At 37.0% G+C, this 16,037-nt stretch overlaps 1 protein-coding gene across 1 annotated transcript in view; it reads right to left on the bottom strand.

Annotated features, from left to right (window-relative positions):
* Positions 1–16,037, bottom strand: part of SLCO6A1 (solute carrier organic anion transporter family member 6A1) — a 106,802-nt gene that overhangs the window by 57,665 nt on the left and 33,100 nt on the right. The window contains exons 6-8 of the mRNA XM_055554569.1: positions 12,878–12,962; positions 11,697–11,809; positions 4,236–4,380 (exon numbers count right to left, since the gene is read on the bottom strand). Coding sequence (XP_055410544.1) covers positions 4,236–4,380; positions 11,697–11,809; positions 12,878–12,962 — 343 coding nt within the window. The remainder of the gene's footprint in view (positions 1–4,235; positions 4,381–11,696; positions 11,810–12,877; positions 12,963–16,037) is intronic.

The raw sequence follows: 16,037 nt of genomic DNA on the forward strand, positions 1-16,037 counted from the left end.
GCTTTTAATATTTGTTCATGTTTGATCTTTATTAATTTGAATATATTCTTAAGAAAGGAATTTGTGTATATAACTAGGAGTTGAATTCTTGGGTCAGAGGATATATATAGGTTCAGATTTTTATGACACTGCCAAACAGATTTATAAAACGATAAACCAATTTACACTCTCACCAGGAGTTGATAAAATGGCAATTGCTCCACATTCACACCAACATATCTTTCTCTTACATTTCAGCAATTCTGGTGACTGGGTACTAGTATTGCCTTGTGATTTTAATATGTATTTCCCTGAAAAACCACTGAAGGTGAGTACATTTTCACATGAATATTGGCCAACTGGTATCATCTTTTATATAATGCTTGTTCAAATCTTTTGTCCATTTTTATTGGATTATCTACCTTTTTATTATTGTCAGATTTTTAAATATATTCTGGACCCAAATGCTTTGTAGAATATTTCTATTGAAAAGATTGTTTCATATGCATTTTCACTCTTCATGCTGACCTTTGATGAATGTAAGTTCTTAATTTTAATGTAATACCACATTTTTTCCTCCATATTTATGTAATTTGTGTCCTGTTTAATAAATCTTTATCATCTCTAAGGCACGAAGATATTTTCCTACATCTTTCTAAAAAGCTTTATTGTTTTACCATACACATTGAAACCTGCAATCTACCTAGAATTGGTATCTATGTATGTAGTTACATAGAGGTCAAGATTTGTCTTTATTTAAATGTACCGATTTAAACAATAACTGTATTCAAATAATTTTAAATTTAAAAAATATTTAAATTAAAATTTTTGTATTTAAAAAATTACTACTTTATTTATTGGGCAACAATTCTCTACTACCCTCTGATGCTATATATCCTACAAGTAAATGCGCTGACTGCTTTTTGTCCTACATTTTCACAGATATTTCTATAGTATGCTGTAGTTCCAATTTCAAAGTATAGAATTGGTAACTGTATTTTGCACACTGGTACTGCATACGCTTCTAAATTCTAAGAGTGACAGTGGAACACATAAATTGCTGTCCTTTTCCTCATGTATGGTCCAACAGGAACAACCCAGGACCCCAGGAGGCAAAAGGAAAGTCCCAGCTTCCATTAGGGACTTAAATGAAGCAGTGTCTCATCAACAGACCTTATGTCCAGTGAAAAAAAGTTTCCAGGGGCTTGAGGTTTACAGTGGATTAACCACCAACTTAATTCCATTGTCCCTACAGCCTTGAATGGCCTGTACATGGTGATGTCACTAAATTTTTGGCACAGACTGATGGCACTGGATACACTGTCTTGGACATTGCCAAAGTCTTCTTTTGCACCCCACTAGCACCCAAAGAAGACTAATTTTCATTTGTGCTAGAAGGCCACAAACATACATCTGCAGTACTCCCTCAGGAGTACCTAAATTCCTCTCCCATTTACTACAAGGGGCAGATTTATTTTGACTGCCACTACCTACGATGCCCAAGCTTTCAATGATAGAAGATACTCAGTTGGTTGTAGGGTGAGAGGCCTGACTCAATGGCTCTGACTTTGGTGTTATTGTACCATCATCAGCAAGGAAGACTGATCAAGCCTAACAAAATCCAGAGACCGCTGATCAGGTTTTGGGGCACTCTGCAGACAGAATCACAGTGCTCTATCCCTCTGGAAGTTAAGGAAAAACTGTCTCCCTTTCTACTAACCAAAAGCCAGTCTAGCATTGGATTTTGGATTTTTGAGTATTGAACACAGTAGACAACTCACTTAGGATTTCTCTTTGGTCTATTATATTAGCTGACCCACAGACCTACACTGAATGCTAATCAGCAAGCTGTGGTATGCTCCATACTTTGAGGTGAAAGTGAAAAGTGAAAGTGAAGTCACTCAGTCAGTGTCCAACTCTTTGCAACCCTGTGGACTGTAGCCTACCAGGCTCCTCTGTCCATGGGATTCACTAGGCAAGAATACTGGAGTGGGTTGCCATTTCCTTCTCCAGGGGATCTTTCCAACCCAGGGATCAAACCCGGGTCTCCCGCATTGCAGGCAGACGCTTTAACCTCTGAGCCACCATACCACAAACCGAATAAACAGATTTCAGCTGCAAGGCTCTGTGACTGATGATTTTGTGTGCTGGAGCCTCTGGAAAAAGGGAGGAAACCCTCACTCAGAAGCATTATTGCTTGTATAGGGGTCACAGACTCCCTGAAACAGCTACATTTAAAAGTAACTCTTAGCTTATTCTGGGGAAGAAAATGGGAACCCACTCCAGTATTCTTGCCTGGAGAATTCCGTGGGGAGAGGAGCCTGGTGGGCTGCAGTCCACGGGGTCACAGGGAGTCGAACATGACTGAGTGACGAGCACTAACACTTAGCTTATTACTGGTCTCTTGGCATAATCAAAGTCCTGACTCACAGAAAAATTGATTTTGTGGACTGATATTCTCATTTGGAGATTAACCAAAACAGACTCACCACTAACCATTTGACAAGCCTTACTTGTCAACTGGAATTGGTGTGGTCAAGTCACGGAGGTGGTCATAAAAGAGCCACAAATGTTTAAAGAAACACCACCACTAGACCGCATAGCCCTCAGAATACTGTGGGAATTTCTCTCAAATGAAGTAACTTTCTTTACTCTGGGAAGATTTTCAGAGGGACTACTGATACACTATCTGTACATACCTTGAAGGCAGTTGTCTCTACTACTTGACAAGTAATCCGACTAGAAAAGGTGGTACAAAAAAACTTCTCCCTAATTTTCGTTGAAATAATCGATGACACCTCATCCCTGGAAAGCACTCTGGTCAGCCTCAGTCACTGAGCAGCATTGTTATGGATGACTGAATTGCCCAAAACTTCATCCTTGCAGGCCCCGGTAGAATATATGCAATTACTAACCCATTCTGTTATGCCTGAATGAATACCTCAGGCTAAGTGGAAAAGTCACTACAGAAACAAGCAGAAATTTATCTTGCTGTCTAAGGTAGATCCTGAGGACCAAGAAATTTGGTCAGCTGGCTGCATCAAAACTTTGCTAGCATGATTGAGGCCAACACTGCAGGTGGCCTTATCCTGTCCTTTGGAGTCTTATTGAAATTAGCTTTAATTAAGTACTGTATGAAAAAAACTGAATGATTTAGTCCCTATCTGTTAATTATATTAATCATTGTCAAACAAAATGGTATACCCATGGAAAAATCTATCATATGGCCCCTGAAACTGTGTCATGTTTGGCTTTTGGACTATGTGCAATCCAACAATGGTGTGCCCTTTACCACAAAATCTACTCAACAATGGGCTGAAAGTCAAAACTTTTGCACGTATTAACATTTGTTTTTATTTGGCTTACATGTTTTATGTTCCTTTTTTTTTTCCTTTCTTATTTTTTTAAATTGTTAATAACATATTTCAAGTTAATGTACTCTTTACTATTCTCTTACTGGTTACCTGCAAGTTACAGTGTGTATCCCTGATTTTTTACAACATAAAATAAATGATCACATTCACCATCTTCCCATTAATGTTAGAACATTAAAACATTTAATTCCACTTGCACCCTCTTTTGGAGAACCAATTCTCAATATCTAATAAAACTGATGTACTTAATAGCAATGTCTCTTTGATGTCTAAACTTAGATCAACTTTTACAAATGTGCACAAGGAACATCTATAGGAGTCTATTTGTTACTTCATTGTTTGGAAAAAGTGAAATAGTTGGAGGCAACTTCATGTCGATGTATATGATATAGAAAAAGAAACAGTATTCATAAAACAGAATCCCATAGCAATGTTAAAATGCCTTAAATAGAGATCAATATGAATCTGATGAACATAATTTCAGATAAAAGTAACAGAAGAGCACATACAAAATGATATATAGATTTTAGAAATAGACTGTATGTAGACAGGTACATAAGAGGTAACAATATATAAATGTGTGAGAAGGAAGAACTCCAATTTTAAAAGAGGTGTAAGTTACCTCTGCAGAGGGAGGAAAAGAAATGTGATAAAAGAGAAATGCAGAAGTCCTACAAATTTCTATATGTTAAAAACTAGTGATGCAATGATGGGAATATGTTCATATTTTAAAAATTTGAACAAGCAGTATTCAGATATTTAAAATTTAAGCAAACACTACTGCTCCTTCTACTTCCCACTTAGTTGAAATATTTCATAAATACGTAAAAGAAAACTTTACATAAAAATTTCACAATGAGTACAATGAATGGAAATGTCTACCTGCAAGTGTAGTTGCCTCATTGGGTGATAATACAAACTGATTTTCTATATATATAGGCAAAAATTCAGATGCTCCGATCATAACTAAAGATTCTGAAGCTCTGGACAGAGATAAGTACACAAATATTGGATTCTTGATCAGAATCTGAAATAGAAATAAGTTACATATGAATTATTTTATTTTACTAGGTAAAGAAAAATAGATATACCCACCTGTATATTAGTGACTGATCCACAAAAAGTTTACCTTTGTCAATAACTGACAATACTATATGTATATAAAAATTGAAACAGAAACTTAAAATTCACCAATATACCATAAAAGACATGCAGTGTTTGAACCATTTTTATTTGCTATTTGATCTCCATACCACCTATAATTTTTATTTGTGACTCTGGCAGTGTGCTAGGACTGCTAGAACTAGAATATTAATTTTCAAACTGATTTCTATATTTCTTAGACATATGTATATCTTTGAGAATGTTCAGTGATGTTTTATATTTGTATATTTTTAAATAAACTTAAAATTTCTTTTTCTATCCCTAAACACTATTTCTGAAATCTATCATTTTCTGCGTATTTGTCAAATTTATCTTCTGGGTTATATTTAACACACTACATAGTGTAATACCACTCCCACAGGGTTAAATGCTTAAGTCGACTTGAGCTTCCTACTGGTGTAAACAGGGTGACATTAAACATCCCTGTGCAACCCTTAAAGAAACAGGATAGAGTGTCTTTGTAAATATATATACTAGACAGGGATTGCTAGAGCTCTGGAATTTGGTCTACCTCATGCCATTATTTCTCCAAATTTTTCTCCAAAATTATCAATTTATACTCCCACCGTAATACAAGAGAATTCCATTTTCTTCACGTAGCGACTGATACTTTTCTAAAATTCATCAAAGCAATATTTCTGATTTCATATTCCTTTCCAGAACTTCCCCATTCTCCAAGAAAGAGGGTTGAACTTCAAAGGGCCTGACTGACTTCCTCACGAAGCAAGTAATGCTGCACAACTTCTGAGGCTGGGTCAAATAATGACAGTATGACTTCTGCTGGGAATGAACTCTCTCAGGAGTCTGGCCGTGGAACGTGGTTACCATGTTCTGAGAAAAACCAGGCCAGACAGGGAGATCATGTGTGGGCATTCTGGCAAACAGCCAGAATCAAAAGCTAATATCTGGAACAAGCCTTCAGATGACTTCATCACCCAGACTTACTTCACTACAATTGATCAAAACAGATGCTCTATTATTTTAAGCCACTAAGTTTGGGAGTGGTTTGTCATGTAGCAACAGATAACTGGCACACCCCACATATTCACAAACACTTTAATATTAGTTGGCTTTCAAAATTTCACCATTCTGATGAATGCATATTATTACAGTGCTATTTTTTATAATTCTCTAACTTCAAATATAACTGAGCATTTCTTCATATAATTTCTTAGGTATTTAGTATTCACTTGGGAGTATGAACCGGCTGTTTATATGCTTCCTGAAATTCTTCTGTAGATTTTCAAAGAACTCTCATTTATTCTAAATACTAATATTGTGTTGGATTTAGATATCTGTCACTAACCTTTTAACACTGTCTACAGCTTCCTTCATTGAACAGAAATCTTAATGTAATGTACTTAAGAAATCTTAATTACATTAATGTCTTAATGTAATCTAATCCATAAATAAGCTCATATTTGACACTATTACAAGTCTTGTCTATTATTTTCATATCCTTATATTGCAAGGTGTTTCTTTCGTTTTAAACCTTGACTTTGTTATTTTTTATAGTCACATTCTATTAACCTAGAAATTATCTTCTTGCATAATATGAAATAGACAGCCAACTTCACTTTACCACACAAAGAACCGAGTTAGTCATCATACCTACTGAACAATTATCTTCGGAGTGCCTCCTCTATCATATGACAAGTTCTTATATACACTAATCTGTAGCTGGGTTTTCTGTTCCACTGGCTTGTTTGTTTGTACTGAGGAAATACTACCTTTTCTTTTTTTAACCACTATGGCTTTATATCAGGTCTTATTGTGTACTAGAATAAATATTCTTTGTTTCACTTATTCATGCCCTTGCATACCCAGTCACTCAGTGACTTCCCTGCCAGGCTCCTCTGTCCATGGAATTTTCCAGGCAAGGATACTGGAGTGGGTTGCCACTTCCTTCTGCAGGGGATTTTCCCAACCTAGGGAAGAGTATGACCTTGCACACCAGAGTAACATCCACTTTTCCCCACAGCCAGTCCCTTCCATCAGAGGCTTGTACAAGCCTCTTACCCTCATCCATCAGAGGGCAGATAGAATCAAAACTACAGTCACAGAAAACTAATCAAAATGATCACATAAATCACAGCTTTGTGTAACGTAATGAAACTATGAGCCATGTCCTATAGGGTCACCAAGACGGATGGGTCATGGTAGAGAGTTATGACCAACTGTGGTCCACCGGAGAAAGAAATGGCAAACCATTTCAGCATTCTTGCCTTGAGAACCCCATGAACAGTATGAAAAGGCAAAAAGACATGATACTTCTGGAGAAGAGCAGAGAAATAACTCCAGAAGGAATGAAGAGGCTGAGCCAAAGCAGAAACAATGCCCAGTTGTGGGTATGTCTGGTGGTGCATGTAAAGTCTGATGCTGTAAAGAACAATACTGCATAGGAACCTGTTAGATTCTTGAATCAAGGTAACTTGGAAGTGGTCAAACAGGAGATGGCAAGAGTGAACATTGACATTTTAGGAATCAGCAAACTAAAGTGGGTTGGAATGGGCGAATTTAATTCAGATGACCGTTGTATCTACTACTGTGGGCAAGAATCCCTTACAAGAAATGGAGTAGCCGTCATAGTGAACAAAAGAGTCCAAAATGCAGTACTTGGGTGCAATCTCAAAAATGACAGAATACTCTCAGTTCATTTCAAAGGCAAACCATTCAATATCACAGTAATCCAAGTCTATGCCCCAACCACTCAATGCCACCCCCCTCCAGTACTCTTGCCTGGAGAATCCCAGGGACGGCGGAGCCTGGTGGGCTGCCATCTATGAGGATGCACAGAGTCAGACACGACTGAAGCGACTTAGCAGCAGCAGCAGCAGCATGCCCCAACCACTAATGCCAAAGAGCTGAAACTGAATGGTTCTATGAAGATCTACAAGACCTCTAGAACTAATACCTCATAGGGGACTGGAATGCAAAAGTAGGAAATCAAGAGATACCTGGAGTAACAGGCAAGTTTGGCCCTGGGATACAAAATGAAACAGAACACGGCTAACAGTTTTGCCAAGAGAACACCCTGGCCGTAGTAAACACCCTCTTCCAACAACACAATAGATGACTCAACACATGGACATCACCAGATGGTCAATAGTGAAATCAGATTGATTATATTCTTTGCAGTCAAAGATGGATATGCTCTATACAGTCAGCAAAAGCAGACTGGTAGCTGATTGTGGCTCAGATCATGAACTCCTTATTGCAAAATTCAGACTTAAATGGAAGTGAAGAGAGTGAAAATCCTTCAGTCATGCCTGACACTTTGACCTCATGAACTATACAATCCATGGAATTCTCCAGGCCAGAATACTGGAGTGTGAAGCCTTTCCCTTCTCCAGGGGATCTTCCCAACCCAGGAATGGATCCCAGGTCTACTGCATTGCAGGCAGACTCTTTACCAACTGAGCTATGAAGAAAGTAGGGTAAACCACTATGCTATTCAAATATGACCTAAATCAAATACCTTATGATTATACAGTGGAAGTGAGAAATAGATTCAAGGGATTAGATCTGATAGACAGAGTGCCTGTCTATGGACAAAGATTTGTGACATTGTACAGGAGGCAGTGATCAAAACCATCCCCAAGAAAAAGAAATGCAAACAAGGCAAAATGGTTATCTGAGGAGGCCTGACAAATAAATGAGAAAAGAAGAGAAGTAAAAGGCAAAGGAAAAAAGGAAAGATACATCCATCTGAATGCAGAATTCACAGAATAGCAAGGAAAGATAAGAAAGCCTTCCTCAGTGACCAGTGCAAAGAAACAGACGAAAACAATACAATGGGAAAGACTAGAGATCTCTTCAAGAAAATTAGAGATACCAAGGGAACATTTAGAAATGGTATGGACCTAACAGAAGCAGAAGATATTCAGAAAAGATGGCAAGAATACACAGAAAAACTGTAGAAAAAATATCTTAATGACCCAGATAACCATTTTGTTGTGATCACTCACCTAGAGCCAGACATCCTGGAGTGTGAAGTCAAGTGGGCCTTAGGAAGCACTATGAGCGAAGCTAGTGGAGATGATGGAATACCTGTTGAGTTATTTCAAATCCTAAAAAATGATGCTGTGAAAGTGGTGCACTCAATATGCCAGCAAATTTGGAAAACTCAGCTAAGGCCAAAAATTTGAAAAAGTCAGTTTTCATTCCAATCACCAAGAAGGGCAAGGCCAAAAAATATTCAGGCTACTGCACAATTGAACTCATTTCACATGCTAGTAAGGTAATGCTCAAACAGTATTGAACTGAGGACTTCCAGATGTACAAGCTGGATTTAGAAAAGGCAGAGGAACCAGAGATCAAATTGCCAACATACACTGGATCACAGAAAAAGCAAGGGAATTTCAGAAAAAATATCTACTTCTGCTTCACTGGCTATGGTAAAGCCTTTGACTTTGTGGATCACAACAAACTGTGGAAAATTCTTTAAGAGATGGAAATAACAGACTACCTTACCTTCCTCTTGAAATATCTGTATGCATGTCAAGAAGCAACAGTTATAACTGGACATGGAACAACAAAGTGGTTCAAAATTGGGAAAGGAGCACATCAAGGCTGTATATTGTCACCCTGCTTATTTAACTTATATGCAGAATGCATCCTGTGAAAAGCCAGGCTGGATGAAGTTCAAGCTGGAATCAAGATTGCCGGGAGAAATATCAATAACCTCAGATATGCAGATGACACCACCCTTATGGCAGAAAGCTAGGAGGAACAGCCTCTCAAAGAAAGTGAAAGAGTCGAGAGTGGAAAAGCTGGCTAAAAACTCAATTCGGAAAACTAAGATCATGGCATCTGGTCCCATCTTTCATGGCAAACAGATGGTGAAACAATGGAAACAGTGACAGACTTTATTTTGGGGGGCTCCAAGATCACTGTGGACGGTGACTGCAGGCATGAAACTAAAAGATGCTTGATCCTTGGAAGAAAAGCTATGACAAACCTAGACAGCATATTAAAAAGCTGAGACATCACTTTGTCAACAAAGATCGGTATAGTCAAAGTTATGGTTTTTCCAGTAGTCATGTATGGATATGAGAGTTGGACTGTGAAGAAAGCTGAGCGCAGAAGAATTGATGCTTTTGAACTGTGGTGTTGGAAAAATCTCTTGAGAGACCCTTGGACTGCAAGGAGATCCAACCAGTCCATTCTAAAGAAGATCAGTCCTGGGTGTTCTTTGGAAGGAATGATGCTAAAGCTGAAACTCCAGTACTTTGGCCACCTCATGTGAAGAGTTGACTCATTGGAAAAGACTCTGATGCTGGGAGGGATTGGGGGCAGGAGGAAGAGGGGATGACAGAGGATGAGATGGCTGGATGGCATCACCGACTCGATGGACGTGAGTTTGAGTGAACTCCGGGAGTTGGTGGTGGACAGGGAGGCCTGGCGTGCTGCAGTTCATGGGGTGGCAAAGAGTCAGACATGACTGAGCAACTGAACTGAACTGAACTGAATATATGAGCACCTAAATATACAAAGCAAACACTAACAGACATAAGAGGAGAAATTAGCAAGAATGCAAAAATAGTAGAGGACATTAATACCCCATTTGTATCAATTGACACACCATCCGGACATAAAATCAATATGGAAATGGTTGTCTTACATGACACATTAGACTACTTGGCTTAACAGACATCCATAGGACATTCCATCCCCAAACAGCAGATATACTTTTTTTTCAAGTGTACATAGAATGTTCTTAAGGTCAGGTCATATGTAGGTCACAAAATAAGTCTCAACAAATTTAAGAGGACAGAAACTATACTGAGCATTTTTTCTTACCATAGTGATGTAACTAGAAATCAGTTTTAGGGGAAAAAAAATGGATAAAGCACAAATGTGGAGACAAAACAACATGCTACTAGAAAATCAATGGGCCAGTGAAGAAATCAAAGAGGAAAACAGAAAAGATACAGAGAAAAATGAAAATTAAAAAGGCAAATTCCAAAATCTATGGGATGCAACAAAAGCAGTTCAAAGAGGGAAGTTCATAGCAATACCATCCTACTTGAAGAAACAAATCTCAAAAACAAACAACTTAACCTACCATCTAAATAGAAAATATCAACAAAATCAAGAGCTGTTTTTTTTTTTTTTAAAGATAAGCCCTAAGCTAGGTTCATTATGAAAAAAAGATAGAGGATACAAATAAACAAAATAAGAAATTAAAGAGGAAAAATTACAACTGATATCACAGAGATACAAAAATTATAAGAGAATACAGCAAATAGTTAAAGGCCAACAAATGGACAATCTAGAACAAATGGATAAATTTCTATAAACATACAATCTTCCAAAACTGAATCTAAAGAAGAAATAAACAATCTGAACAGATGCATCACCAGTAGTGGAATTGAATTTGTAAGAAAAAATTCCCAGCAAACAAGTCCAGGACTGGACAAGTTCATAGGGGAATTCTACCAAGCATATAGATAAGAGCTAATACTTATCCTTCTCAAGCCATCTCAAAAAATTTTGGAGGGAATGCTCTATAATTTGTTCTACAAGGTCACCATTACCCTCATACCAAAATCAGATAAAGACAAGCATATAAAAATAAAACTATGGGTCAAATTTTCTGATGAATATAGATGCATAAATCCTCAAATATTAGCAAATTGAATACATGTTTGTTAGTTTTGTTGCTTTGACGTGTAGGTTCATAAAAGCAAAACTCAGTCATGACCCAAGAGAAGGGCTGACAGGAACTTTACCTGGGTAAGGTCCTATAGGCCATTCTGAAATAAACATTTCTAAATGAAAAAAAAAAAAAGTTGTTTGTGAGAGTATTTGTTAACTTCTAAAGTTCTTTTCTAAGTTATTAAAATATAATAAAAAGATAATGCTAATACTTCTGTCATCTTATTAAATGGATTATTTATTTATATAGAGAAAAAATAAATCCATTATAATATAAAAGTTAAAAGCAATAGAAGAAGGAAAAATACTTTGTATCAGTCTCTGACACTAACCAAGTTCATAGTGATGCCACATAGGTGAAATGGATCCTATTTTCCATTACCTATAAAATGAGTAGGTTAATTAAGACTTCAAAAGTTCCATTCAGATTCAAGTGGAACACTTCATAGTTTTCTTAAATCCACAACAAAAATACTGTACATGTCAATTTCATTTGCTTGTTCATATAAAATACTTTACCCCAAAAGTAGCAAGTAAGTCCTTGATACTAGGTCCAAATTCCTGATCTTTTGTTTGATCTCTGTCCAAAATATGAGGCTGTTTACGTTTCCCAGCTTTTATCCTTGCTGTGCCTGTACGTTAACAAGGAGAAGAATCTTATAACATGTTCAAATAACTAACACGCATATAATAAGCATCCATATACATTCCAATATAGACCCAATTGGTCCTGAAATGGTAAGTAAACTATTTTTGAACAAGCTAAAGTCAAGCTGGTGGCCCCTGGTGGCTCAGACGGTAAAGCGTCTGCCTGCAATGCGGGAGACCCAGGTTCAATCCCTGGGTTGGGAAGATCCCCTGGAGAAGGAAATGGCAACCCACTCCAGTACTCTTGACTGGAAAATTCCATGGACTGAGTAGCCTGGTAGGCTACAGTCCATGGGGTCCCAAAGAGTAGGACACGACTGAGTGACTTCACTTTAACTTTCAAAGTCAAGCTAATAAACTAAAAGACATGCTCTTCTAAAACAGTACTGTCCTAAAGAACTTTGTGATAAGGAAAATTTCCCATATCTGTACTCTCTAATATCTCCAATACCGTAGCCATTAGCTATGATGTGGCTATTAAATATTTTTAAATGTAGCTCCTATGATTGAGTAAATGGATTTTTAATTTAAATTGAAATTTAAATAGCTACATATAGTGACTACAGTATTTGACAGCATAGCCCTAAAATATAAAAGCACAAATTTGGTATTACTAAAAATATTTTGTACCAATTAAATTTACTACCATTTGGAAACTATTTGATTTCTCTAATGCTACATGTATATTCCAGTGTTTTCCAAAGACTTTTAATAGTTAGTACTTTACCTTATAACTTAAATCATGATAGGTAAATAGGATTAAGTATGCTTCTTTCATTAAGAAAATTTTAGATTGCATGAAGCATTTTTAGACAGGAATGACAAAAAAACAAAGATATGTACTAATGACAGTCTGGTACAAAAATAAAATAATTACTTGGTGGCATGCTTTATTTGTTCAAATAATACTAGCACATGTCACTGTTTGTCCATCACAGAAAGAAATGTACACAGAAAGTAATGAAATTCAGTCATATTCTGAGAATTGGGGACCAGGGTAGGGTGAGGAATATACTGTCCTTTAATTTAATGAATTATATTTTTATAGTCACCTCGTAAACTCTGTGGAAAGCATGAAAATGGTATTAATGTAGACCATGCAATAACTGCAATAATAACAAAATAACTCCACCAACTCTGCTGCCAACGTTCTTTATCATCACTGTCTCCAACACTTTAATAGAGAAAATGAAAATTTTCAACTTTGTATAGTTTATTACAAAGCCATAATTAAACAGAGAGAGAAAGAGCATTTTCTGTTAATTTGTCTTTGTTATTGCTTTGTTTTGCTGATATTGAGTGGTTGTGAGTTCTCCAATTATGTGGTTCTCTTCTGTCATGTAGGATGCTAAATTTTTTCCTTTCCCCACTTTTCCCCTGTCTGCTCAGGTGGTGAACAGTAACTCTTTGTCCCTTTTAAACTTCTTTCTCTGACAGAAGTTACACATTTAGAAGACTCGCTTTAAATCTCATCTATTTTTTTTAAATCATTCTTACCCCCTTTAAATCATGTGCCAAATTCTTTAGAACAAGGTTGGCCCTTTAACTTGCACAACTAACACTTTATCTGGGTATCTGACTCATTACCATTTCTTGGTAGTCTTTTTCTTATAGTCCCTTCTCTGAACTCTCAGATTGAGCATGTTTTAGCCTTCTAGTGATCCTAACTCATCACACTTTGATAGCCTTTGTCTTCTATCCCCTCTGTGGTTTTTCTTGGTCTATCTTTGCAAACCATAAAGCTTTGCAGTGGGCAGAGCAAGATGGAAACATGAAGGGTCCTCTGCTGGGATTTTGTTGATTTTTTTACCCTTTTCAGTCACAGTTGCTTTGTAGTTTCAACATTCTTTGTTTCCAATTATGCTCAGGCCATGATTTTTGTGGGGGATTTTCATGTTATGACATTATTTTATATATTTAGGGAGGAGACTTGGGGAAGCTGATTACATCGCTTCCATTATCTTCAGTTCCACACACATTTAAGATGCTGTCCAACCAGCTGTTGTGGGAAAAAGTCCACATCCACAGGAACCAGCTTTGGTGGTACTCTAATGCCAGCAAGATCTGCTGCCAACAGAACCTGGTGAGTAGCCTGCATTTAGGCCTCAACTTCCACAGAGTATGGAGAATATTCCCAGTTTATTCATTGATGGGACAACTTCCTATCCATTGCTACATTATTCAAGGATACAAATACCAACTTGAAATGACACAGAGTTATAAATTTGATGTCCATAATTCAGTAAGGATATATACATGTGGATATGTTATGCCCAGGGAATTTCAACTCCAGATTATCACTGGGCTCTGTTTCCTTGTTGATTATAATATTCATAAAATTTATATTTTTCTCTCTTTTAAAGTATTTATAAAATTACAGCTTTTTGGAAACCTTTCTTTTTACATTTGAGCCCATCTATGTATTCTAACTATATGTATGCATTGGTTCCAATTATTACCATGCAATTACTCTCATTTGACACACAAATCCAACTGTTACAAGTCAAAACATTTTATTATAACCTATAATTATCATATGTATCTGGAAGAGCAATTTTGTAAAAACAGCCCCTTATTTGATGAATGAGGACTTATTTAACAATATAGAAAATAATGCAATAAAGCTTTAGTTATTGAAACCCTTCAGTATTGGCATGAAATAAAAAAAATATATCAGGGAACATACTAGAGATACAGAGACAGGAAGAAAATCTATATATACAGGAAAATTTTATTTATCATAAAGATGGTATCATTAAAAATTAAATTAATATTTTAAAAAATCATGGACTGACTAAAAAATGTTATCAGTATAAATAAATATTCCTTTCAGGAAAAAATATAAATGTGTCCCATTTCTCATATTATATGCAAAAATAAACTGAAATTGATGTTAAATTTAAATGTACAATCAAATCCAGACAAGGACATTACAAGTAAAGAAAATTACAAGTCAATATCCGTGATGAACATCAGTGCAAAAATACTCAACCAAATACTAGAAAATTGAACTAAACAGTACATTAAAAGAATCACAACCATGATCAAGTGGGATTAGTTCCAAGGATACAAGGATGATTCAACATCTGCAAATCAATCAATGTGATTCACCGCATTAACAAAATGAAGGATAAAAATCATATGATCATGCCAGTTAGAGCAGAAAAAGCATTTGAGAAAATCCAACATCCATTTATGATGAAAGACACTCAATGGATTGGGTATATAGGGAACATTTTGTTGTTTAGTCTCTAAATTGTGACTGACTCTATTGCCACCCCATGGACTGTAGCCTGCCAGACTGCTCTGTCCATAGGATTTCCCAAGCAAGAATACTGGAATGGGTTACCATTTCCTTCTACAGGGGATCTTCCCGACCCACAGATCAAACTGCATTGGCATGTGAGTTCTTTACCAATGACCCACCAAGGAAGTCCATAGAGGGAACATGCTGCTAAGTCTCTTCGGTCGTGTCCGACTCTGTGCAACCCCATAGATGGCAGCCCACCAGGCTCCTCTGTCCCTGGGATTCTCCAGGCAAGAACCCTGGAGTGGGTTGCCATTTCCTTCTCCAATGCATGAAAGTGAAAAGTGAAAGTGAAGTCGCTCAGTTGTGTCCGACCCTCAGCGACTCCATGGACTGCAGCCTTCCAGGCTCCTCCGCCCATGGGATTTTCCAGGCAAGAGTACTGGAGTGGGGTGCCATTGCCTTCTCCGAGAGGGAACATACCTCAACATTAAAAAGGCCATACATGACAAACACACAGCTAACATCACAGTGAACAGTGAAAAGCTAAAAACATTTCTTCTGAGATCAGATAAAGACAAGGATGCTTACCTAGCCACAGCAATTAGGCAAGAGAAAGAAAGAAAAGGCAACCAAATCAGAAAGAAATAAGTAAAACTGTTTCTGTGTGAAAATGGCATGATATTACATATAGAAAACTCCAAAAACTCCACCTAAAAACCTGGTGAGGGCCCCAAGCTATGACACCATTCTATTAAGCCAGATATTTCTGGATAATGGTGTGCAGATGAAGACCAGTAAATTCTGTAATTGCCATGCTGTCATACTGCCTTTGTCTTATCATACATCCCTAGTCAAAGACTAGAGAGATAACCACAGGAATGAGATACCAAAGGGATGAATAGGGCATCTATATGAATGGTAGTGATAGCATAAGCACTGTTGGTAGAATGAATATTGTTATG

Source organism: Bubalus kerabau, chromosome 1, assembly GCF_029407905.1.
Source record: "Bubalus kerabau isolate K-KA32 ecotype Philippines breed swamp buffalo chromosome 1, PCC_UOA_SB_1v2, whole genome shotgun sequence".
Lineage (NCBI taxonomy): Eukaryota > Metazoa > Chordata > Mammalia > Artiodactyla > Bovidae > Bubalus > Bubalus kerabau.